Source organism: Pteropus vampyrus, unplaced genomic scaffold (assembly GCF_000151845.1).
Source record: "Pteropus vampyrus isolate Shadow unplaced genomic scaffold, Pvam_2.0 Scaffold203, whole genome shotgun sequence".
In the NCBI taxonomy this organism is placed as follows: domain Eukaryota; kingdom Metazoa; phylum Chordata; class Mammalia; order Chiroptera; family Pteropodidae; genus Pteropus; species Pteropus vampyrus.
The window spans coordinates 472,332-482,357 of NW_011888984.1; the positions used below are offsets into that span (position 1 = coordinate 472,332).

General features: G+C 56.6%; 1 protein-coding gene across 6 annotated transcripts in view; it reads left to right on the top strand.

The window, feature by feature from the left end:
• Window positions 1–10,026, top strand: part of LOC105300159 (RAC-beta serine/threonine-protein kinase) — a 57,251-nt gene that overhangs the window by 14,479 nt on the left and 32,746 nt on the right. For 3 of the 6 annotated variants that reach the window (XM_023537932.1, XM_011372221.2, XM_011372222.2), the window contains exon 2: window positions 6,325–6,454. In XM_023537932.1, the coding sequence (XP_023393700.1) occupies window positions 6,409–6,454 (46 nt within the window). In that variant the 5' untranslated portion in view covers window positions 6,325–6,408. Of the gene's footprint in view, window positions 1–4,120; window positions 4,292–6,324; window positions 6,455–10,026 lie in introns of all 6 variants that reach the window. The other 3 variants (XM_023537935.1, XM_023537933.1, XM_023537934.1) reach the window with 3 other exon arrangements.

Consider the following 10,026-nt stretch of genomic DNA (forward strand, 5'->3'; position numbering starts at 1 on the left):
CCTTCGCAGAGCCGCGGGTGGTGAATGGGGGTCGCTTCCCTCTGTCCGCCCCACGCCCCTTTCCTCCCAGATTCACGGACAGAGGCTGCCTGTTGAACGACAGGTTCCTGTGGTCTTTGAACTGATCTCCCAAGCCAGTCCTTCTCTGGGCGCTATAGGCAGGCACAGATTAGGGGGCAGGTGACCGAGGCTCCTGGGGGGTCACAGTGCTGGGACAGGCCCCCACCCCACTGTCTCCAGCTCCAGGAGATGCAGAGCCTCTGCGTCCCCTCCCGCCACCTTCGTTCATCTGTGCCGTCTGGCGTGGAAACCAGGTCAGGGAGGGGGGATGAAAGAAAAGGGACCCGGCAAATGGCAACGAAAGGGATGTAGCTTATTTTGAGCCTTTTCCCGGCACCGGGCTTCACTTGGTACACATTCATTTCACAAATACTTAAGTGCCCGCTGTGTGCCTGGCACCCAAGAGAGGCCAGAGCCCCTGCCCTTACCATGCTGACATCACAGTGGGCAAGGGCGGCAGTAAACCGATAAGCAGGTAGATATGAACAGTCACGTCAGTGGTACGTGCTTGTGGAGAAAAATAAAGGGTAAGTGGGGGTAGGGTGGGTGCACTTTTGCCTAGGGAGGTTAAAAAGGTTTCTCGAAGAAAGTGACACGTGAGCAGAGACGGAAGAAAGTGGGGAGGGCCTGGATGCCTGGAGCAGAGCCCCACCTGAGGGGCAGCATGTGCCCGGCCCTGGGTCAGGGTGTGCTGGCGTGTCGGGGTAGCCGCAGCAACAGGCACCACCCACGTGGAGTGTGCGTGGACACGTAACGGGGCGATGGCGCAGACCTCGCAGGGCCCTGGGGCTCCCATGAAGGACCTCGGCTTTCATTCTGGGTTGTTGGATGGTTGTTAGCTGAAGGGTGTGAGCAGAGGAGGGATGGGCTCTGGCTCAGGTGGTCACAGGGTCCCAGACCATAGAAGGGGTGAGGACAGAAGCACTAGAGCTCAGCTAGGTCCCACAGCCCTCCTGAGTGGCAGGAAGCACGTGACTAGTTTTGCAGATGAGACAGGTTTGGAAGGGCCCTTCCCGAGGCTGCCAGCTGGGGCACGGCCGTCCTCCTGTGTCGTCCCGTACGTTGCCTCTCATGGGTCTCGCTCCAGCACTGTGAGATGCAGCCTCTGAAGGAGCTCGTTTGGAAACCATTGAGAAATAGATGGAAATAAAAATGTCTTAAAGAAATTTTAAAATAATTTATTATAGAGTGTTTGATCCTTAACAATAGAGTAAGTCAGCGATACCCTCATACTCAATGATACTCTAAAAAATAAACCCTCACCGGTGCAGGCAGAGTCCCCTTTGGGACCCTGTCCAGTCACCCCCTCCTGCGCAGAGCTGACCCTTGCGCTGGTGGAATTCAGCCCCATGCAGCTCTCTGTGCGGAGTTAACTGTGCCCCCCACACTGACGGGGCTGCAGGTGTGCCACCTGCTCTCCTGGGGTGCGTGTCCCTTCTCCAGCAGGACCGTTGTACAGGTGGGAACATTGTGGTGCACAGAGGATGTCACCTGCCCGTGGCCACACAGCCAAAAGGCAACAGAGCCCGGGTTGAAATTCGGACTCCCTGGACCTTGGACTCCTCTTCGTCACTCACTGTGACCTGGCCTCCTGAGGGGGAGGGCCCAGGCAGCCAGCCTTGCGGGGGCAGGAGGCCCGATTTTGGCTCCCCTGTATCTTCCGGGCTCCCAACCCGGGTTCTTTTTTATGGTTTTTTTTTTTGTCATAAAATACAGAAAAATGTGTTATATTTGTTATAAAATAAAGAATAACATAACTGTAAAGCAAAGCCTGGTGCGATCACCACGGAACATTGTCAGCTCCCAGAAACACTGCGCGCCCACCCCCCACTCCATTATCCCAAATCTAACCACTCTCGTAACATTTGGATATTTGTTGTCTTGATTTTCTGCACAGTTTACAAAGGAGAAAGGCAGCCCTAAACAAACACGTTGCCTGTTTGTTAAGGAGCTTGCTATGACTGGACCCTTGCTGGGTGTATTTTGTGTCTGGCTCTGTCACTCAGCGTCACGTTCTTTACTTCATCCCTGCTGCTTGCGTCAGAAGGCCGTTGGTCCTTTCCAGTGCCGAGCAGTGTTCTGCTGTGTGAATTTATCTGTTTGTTTAGCCATCCTCCAGTGGGTGGACACCTGGTCTGTTTCCAGTTTGCGAATCAGTGTGATTATTGCTGCTGTGAACATTCTAGTACATGTCTCAGTAAGCAAATACACTTGTTTCTGTTGAGGCCGAGGACTTACTGGGCCATGGCGTAGGCATATATTGAGTTTTAATTCTTACTGCCAAACAGTTTTTCATGGTGGTTGAGCATTTGATTCTCCCACCAGTAGTGATTCCTTTACATCCTTGTCAACACTTGGCATTGTCAGTTTTAAAAATTTTAGCCATGTTGGTGAGTGGTTTTAATTTGCATTTCCCGGGCAGCTGGTCAGCTTAGTTTGTTAGAGCATGGTGCTAATTTGCCCGTAACCAGTGGGATTGCATGTGTTCCTTGGTTGTGTGGAGGTCTTCTTCTGTGAGGTGCCTTTGCTCTTTTTACCTGCTTCCCACGTGGCTCACCTTTAGTTGACAGCTGCATCTCTAGCCCAGGTCCTCAGCAGACTCAGGCCTGGGGCTCCCTAGGAAGCAGCGAGTGGGGATGGGGTCACGCCAGGCACTCCCTGCCATGGAGCGTGCTGCCTGCAGCCTAGTGGCTGGAGCAGACCCCTGCATCCAGACACTGGCCTCCTGAGGCTGGTCTCTGTCACCTTGCCTGGGCCGCCTCCATTGGCATCTCCCCAGGGAGCAGGCCATCCTCTTGGCTGGGGTGCCTGACATTTCATCACTGCAGGACTGCGTCACAAACACCTCAGCTGAGGCACCACCCTCAGTGGGAGGACGGGGCAGGATCCAGGCGGGACACAGGGGATCTTTCAGTTCCTCCCTCTGCCCTTGCCCAAGCTGCTGCTGGCTTCTTAGTCGCTGAAGTGAGAATATAAAAAGTGGCCGTAGGGTGCAGAGCAGCGGCCAGGGCTTCCACCACTGTCTGGCCTGGAGACCCAAGGTAAACGCTTCCCTTCTCCGAGCCTCTGCCCTACCCTGGGCATGGTCTCTGCCCCTCTGGTGGGGAGGTCGGGAGCATTCAGAGAGACTGCAGGGGAGCAGCAGCACCCTGCTCAAGGCCACCCACTGGCAGTGGCTCTTGGACCCTGCAACCCTGACCACTGTCGGCCACACCTGGCTGCCTTCACCTCATTCTGATCATTGCAGCCATGTGTTCCGGTGTTCGCTGGGGGCCAGGCAGCAGGCTGATCCTCTGCACACAGTGGGTGCTTTAGTGCTGCTGAATCATGGAGGCTCCTCAAGGTGAACTCGCCAGGCTGGGAGGGGAGGGGAGGGAAGAGCTGAGATCAGACACCAGGCCCTGTTTTTTACCTCCACGTCCACCCTGCCTTTGGACTCTGGGTCCATCCCAGACCTTTGGGAACTATTCCAAACAGCTCGTACCAGGGAAAGTGTGGCGTTGGCCCACGTTGGGGAGGGATTCCCTACGTCTCCACAGCAGCTGCCAGTCCCTACGTGTTCTCCCACCCACCTGACCTGGCTCCTGACCCTGTAGCCACAGCCACGTGGGCCCCTTGGCAGTTCTCTACACTCTCCAAGCTCCTTTTTGCCTCAGGCGCTTTGCACTTGCTATTCCCCTGCCTGGAATTCTTTTCCCTGCATGTCGGCGGGGCTCACTCCCTGCTCACATGTCCCCCATACGCATGGCTAACATGGCTCCGTTTCCTGTCTCCATTTCCTCTGCTTTATTTTTCTTCTTGGCGCCTCTCCGCCACCCAGCATTGTTACTGTGTGTATTGGTGCCTTGTTTGCCTCCCCCGCTGGAATGTGAGCATCCTACAGGCAGGGGCTATGTCTTAGTGACACCCTGTCTCTGGCACCCAGGGTAGTGTCTGGAGCTTAGGACATACTCAAAAAATTGGTTACGTGACTAGATCCTAGAAACATTTCGATGGCTGTGTCTGGTTCTGGGCTTCGGGGTCTATTGAGGAAATTTGGATTCATTCATTGTGTACCCAGCAGATACCCAGACGTTGTGTTGGTCCACTGTGTTAGCATTGATAGGCGTGGGGAGACTGGCTGAGGAAGTGCACAGAGAGCCCCCAGTGAAGCCTCTGAGGTCAGCAAGGCTTCCTTTCCTGGAGGAGGCATTGGTTCAGCTGCGACCTCAAGGAGCGAGAAGTCACAAAGGTATGGGGGATGGAGATCAGGGGTAAGGGCCTAAGTCACAGAAGTGGGGCAGAAAGTGGGGATTGACGGAGGAGGGACTAGACGGGTGGGTAGTGCCAGGTGTAATTATTGTCACGGTCATTAGCCTTTACTGAGGGCTTTTTAGATGCCTCGCGGTTCCTAGAAAGGGAGGGACGGGGCCAGATTTAGACAGAGTATAGGGACTGAGAGCAGAGGCTGGGAGCCCAGGGAGCAGCGGGGTGGGCGGGGTGGAGGGGGAGGCGGAGGGCGTGGGAGAGGTGGTCAGAAAGCTGGGTGGCTGGGCACCGCGGACCGCCCAGGCCAGCAGGGGTGGGAGGCTGTGGCTACGGCCAGCGAAGCCAGGTCCTGCAAGTCCTTGAATCCCAAGCTGAGGAGCTTGGCTCTTGTCCGAGGCCAGTGGGAAGCCGCGGAAGGGTTTTGAGTAGGGGAAGGACGGGATCAGGTTTGAAGATCCCTCTGGCTGCTGAATGGGGGGAGGTTGAAGGGGGTCGTCCAGGGAGGAGGTGAGGGGGTCGTCCAGGGAGGAGGTGGGGGGGTCTCATCCTGCCGGATGAGAACAGGGCTGAATCTGAGCCAGGCCCACGGAGGGCGGGATGGAGTGGCTGGTCACATTAGTGCTTGAAGTGCAGACTGGTGGGAGAGTCAGGGTTGAGGAGCTGGCAGTCGTGAGTATTTGGGGCGGTGGGGGTGCAAGCCCCTTGGGGCGCTGGTCATGCCTGCTGGCGGGGAGCCCCTCTTGCTGTTTCTGGCTCCGCCTTTGCAGCTTGGAGTTCGGAACGTGGTTTCTGAGCCGCTCTTTACTTCCTTGTCCCTGTCCATCTTGTCTTTCCCCCGCTTCCTCCCACTTACCTCCTTCCCTCTGCCCAGTCGGGCAGCCTGCCACTGTCACATGCCAGGCAGTAGTGTGTCCGGCCCACCAGCTCCCCTGGGGCACGAGAGAAAGCTGATGCCCATGGTGTCCCCGGAGCCAGCTGCCATTTCTCTGGGGGCCACCGTAGCTCCTGACCTGCTGTCCGCAAATAACCCCCGGCCAGGAAAGGCGAAAGGCGCCTTGCGCTCCATGGCCCCTGTCCAGGCCTGCGGCTCCAGGTAGGGGCCCAGCTGGCAGCTGCCTCCCGCCCTTCTCCCTGGGAACCTGAGACAGAAGCAGCGGCCTCGGCGTCTGTCAGTCTATCAGCTGCTGGTCCCTGAGGACAGAAGTGGAGGTCTGGGGAAAGGGACCAGGGCCTTGGTCGAGCCCTCAGGACTGGCTTCTAGGCCTCAGACAAGTGCATACGCAGTAGGTTGCTTTCTTGTTCGAGATCCTGGGTACTTGAGTTCTGACTTTCCTTGGTTATTTGGCAGGGGCAAGGAGGGACCTGAGGCTGAAGGAGTGACATGGGGTGGCCCGGTGCAGCGGGATGGGGGTACTTGGCTTGCTAAAGGTGGCAGATTGGTGGTTCCCTGGTTTGGAAAGGAGAGTGAGAGTATGAGAGAGAGAGAGAGAGAGAGAGAGAGAGAGAGAGAGAGAGTGTGAGAGTGTGAGTATGTGTGTTGGGGGGTGGCAGGCAGATGCTGGTGGCTTTGAGCACTCCCTCAGGTGCCCAGGGCTGTGTGATTCATCCCAGGTTACCTCAGCGTTGGGGCATGGGAGTGACGGCCACATGAAGGTGGGGCCACGGCTCCCTTGCCACCTTCCCAGCCTGAAGTGAGTGCGTGGAGGGCTGCCTCTGCTCTGTGAGGTTGTCCTGAGCACGGCCTGGCCTGCTCATAGGCCAGGGAGCTCTGCTCCCTCCTGAGTCAGGCTCTGAGGGCAGGGTCGTGTCCCTTCCCAGCAGGTTGGAGTCCCTGGGGAAACGGCCACATCCCCCCTCACAGTGGGCCCCGGGGGCAGGGCTCTCCCACCTTCATGGGCTTCGCCCTGTACAGGGCAAGCAGAGCGGCCAGAGGGGTCTTAGAGCCTGGCGTCCTGCGGGAAGGGACTGGGGCTGAGTCCCCCTCCCACTCTCACGGGCTCCTCTCTTGTCTTGCAGACTGTGCTCTGTCCACCGTGCCTCCTGCATGTCCTGCTGCCCTGAGTTGTCCCGAGCTAGGTGACAGCGTGTCACGCTGCCACCATGAACGAGGTGTCTGTCATCAAAGAAGGCTGGCTTCACAAGCGTGGTAAGGGGTTGCTTTTGCCTGCAGGATTGTGCATCTCTCCCGTGTGCGCGCGCGTACACACGTACACACACACACACACACACACACACACGCACACACTCGACAGCTGCTGTCCTGAGAGGCAGAGGTGCAAGATCTTCACAGCCCCGGGGCCAGCATCTGAGCCTCGCCTGCCTGGCCCAGGCCATAGTTACTTACAGGCCCGCTTCATGGAACCCGCCAGCAGTAATCTGGGCGGGGGAGCTGCGGCTCCGCCCGTGGCTGAGTCCTCAGGCCTGCCTGGACACTCTGCGTGAGCCCACAAGCCAGGCCTCGAGTTCTGCGTCTGCATGCGTGATCTCATTGGGCCACAGTTTATAGATGAAGAAATTGAGGCTCAGAGAGGGAAGGTCATTTAACTGAAGTAGCACACTGAGGTGATAGTCAACATTCATTTATTCAGCGAATACTCAATGAGTGTGTGTGGTGTGTCAGGCTATTCTGGACTCGGGACAACGAGGTGCCCTTATGGATTTTACGTTCCATCGGAAGGTGGGGACAAACAGTAAACAAATAAGTAGATAAGTGCTGTTGTGAAAAGTAGGAACTCGGGGATGGCTGGAGAGGGGGTGTCAGGGGAAGCCACTCTGAGGAAGTGCCAGTGAACAGAGCCCTGGAGGAAGCAAGACATAGGTGGGTAAGGGCGACAGCAAGGCGAAGGGGGCAGCGTGGCTGGAGCAGAGCGAGGGTGAGCAGGGAGGAGACGCGGCAGAGCAGTGATGCCGCATCAAACCACAGACGGGGCCTGGCCTTCCACTCGCCAGGTGACCGGAAGCCCAGGAGAGTGTGAGCCGGGGTGTGACCTGGTCTGGTCGTGCTGGTGGGCAGCCGAGCCAGAGAAATGGCGTTATTTACAGGGCGGAGACTACGAGACTAGACCCCTAGACTCCAGGCTGCCTTCCCCAGGACCGTGGCACTTCCTAGCTCCGCCGTGTCCAGGGGCAGCTGGGGAGAAGCGTGAGGAGGAAGGAGATGCTGTCCTGGCTTGTGCGCACCTTCCCCGATGGAGGGAGGGTGCCGGGCCTGCGCTCCGTGCGCTTCCATTTAGTCAGCAGCATTTACTGAGCAGCTCCTGTGCTCTAGGCACTGATCGAGGCGCTGGGGCAGATCCAGGACTCAGGCAAAATCCCTGTCCTCGTGTTGATGTCTTACATTTAGTGAGGGGGCGGGTGGCACCTGAGTAGGCCCACGTGTCCAGTGGCGCTAAGTGCCATGGATGAAAACCAAACAACTTGAGGAGGGGCCGTGAGGTGGGCAGGGGCCTTTCATAAACAGAGCGGCCAGGGAGGGTCTCACCGGCAAGGGGCTGTTGGAGTAACGATCTGCGGGAGGCAAGGTAGCGATTCCCATGACCGATGGGCAGGAGCCGTGAATGTGGCGAGGGGAGTGGACGGGCATGTCCGAGGAGGGCAGGAAGGCCGATGGGGCCAGCCCTGTGGGAACTACTTGCAGACAGAGCAGTGATGAGGGACAGAGGCGACTTCTCGGGGCCAGGCCTCCTCTGTCAGACTGAGTTGGGAGACCTGTTCTCAGTGCCCTTAAAGGCAGGGATGACATTCAGGGCAGCTCAGCCTGCCCCCCAGGCTGCGCCCTGAGTTTGGGGCTGTCGACAGAGTGTTCTGAACCTTGGCAGATGGCAAAGTTCTCACCCTGGCTCTGCCACTTCCTCTTGTGACTGAGCACACCGTTACCTCTCTGAGCCTTGGTTTCACATCTGTAACATGGGTTAACAGCCCAAGCCTCTGCCGTTGTCAGCTCCCTGAGGGCAGGGATTCGATCCGGCCTGCTCCCTGCAGTGTCCCCAATGCTTAGAAGAGTGCTTGGCACATGGTGGGCGCTCGGTACCCGATTGTGGAATGAGCGGTTGGGATCGTATGCGTGGGTGGTGTGAGTGTGGACTGGCGAGCCGGTGTCTCAGCTCCTGAGTTTCCTGAGGGCCATCGCTCCCTGGGCAGAGGCCTAGCAATCCGGAGGTGGCCGGACGGTGGCGGGGGTGCAGCTACGTCTCTGGTCCGGGGCCGTCGATGGTATTCCATGCATCTCAGCCCCTCTCGGGCTTCCAGTGTCTCTGCTTGTGCTGTCGGGGGGCCGTGTGCGCTCCGAGAAGACTAGCTGGGATGCGCCTGCCTTGGGTCCGCTCTGCACACACGTTTGCGTGTCGCTCCTGGGCCTCCCAGTGCCGGCCACTCTGAGCAGCAGCTGGCCAGGTGGGCCCTGCTCACTGCAGCTCTTTTGGTACCTGTGCCATCCCACCCCACCCAGCCTGGCCCTAGTTTACTGTGTGCCCGCTCTGTGCCAGGCACAGCTGTGCCGCGGTGAGCCTGATTTTGGTGTACTTCACAGCTGGCCTGTGAGGCGGGCATCCTACAGACCAGGGCGCTGCAGCCTGTCAACCGCACCGAGGTTTGGACTCGTCTCCCAGCTCCTCAACCCATGCTCTCGAGGCCTGGCCCGTGTGCCGCCTCGTCCAGCTGGGTCAGTTCAAGGAACTGGCAGAGTGAGAACACTGTTGTTTGGCTCATGCCTTGTGCTGGGCCCCGTTCTGACAAAGCCACAGCACACCCTGCCAGGCCCTGCCAGGCCTGGCCCTGCCTGCCAGTCTAGAGGCAGACATCGTAGTGGTCAGGAGCGTAGACGGAGCAAGCCTGGGTTCCATCCTGGCTCACCGAGTCATCGGTTGTGAGCCTTAAGCAAGTAATGGAAGCTTGCTATGCCTCAGTTTGCTCATCTGTAAAATGGGATTATTGTGGGGATGTCTGTCCTTTCCTTCCTTTCCTTTTTATTAGCTTGTTACTGATGCATAAAACAGCACAGGTAAGGGCCCAGCTCGTAAGCTCAACCCCAAACCAGTGTCCAGATCAAGAAACAGAATGAGGGAGTCCCTAGAAGCCCCGCCACACGCCCCCAGGCAGTAACACGCTCCTCACTGCTAGTATAGGCGAGGTTTTCTTGCTTTGTTTTGTTTTTTTTGAAATTGAGGTGAAATTTACTTAAAATTAACTGTTTTAAACTGTGTAATTCAGTGGTCTTTAGTACATTCACAGTGTTGTGTGAGCACTTTCTAGTTCCAAAACATTTTCCTCACCCTAAAGGAATCCCCTATCCTCATTAAATGGTCAGCCCCCATCTCCCCCTTCTAGCCCTGGCAGCCACCAGTTTGTTTTGACTGTATGGATTAACTTATTTTGGACATTTCATGTAAATGAATCATATAATATGTGGCCTTTTGTGACTGAGTTCTTTCACTTAGCGTAATGTTTTTGAGGTTCGTCTGTGTTGTAGCACGAATCAGTACTTCATTACTTTTTATGGCCGAATAATATTCCATTGCATGAACATACCACAGTTTGTTTATCCACATATTCATTAATGGACATTTGAATTATTTCTAACTTTTGGCTTTTGTGAATAGTGCAGCTATGAACGATTGTGTACAAGTATTTGAGTATTTGTTTTCAGTTTTTTTGGATATACACCTAGGAATGGAATTGCCGAGTCATATATTCTGTGTTTATGATGTAATGTATTCCCTA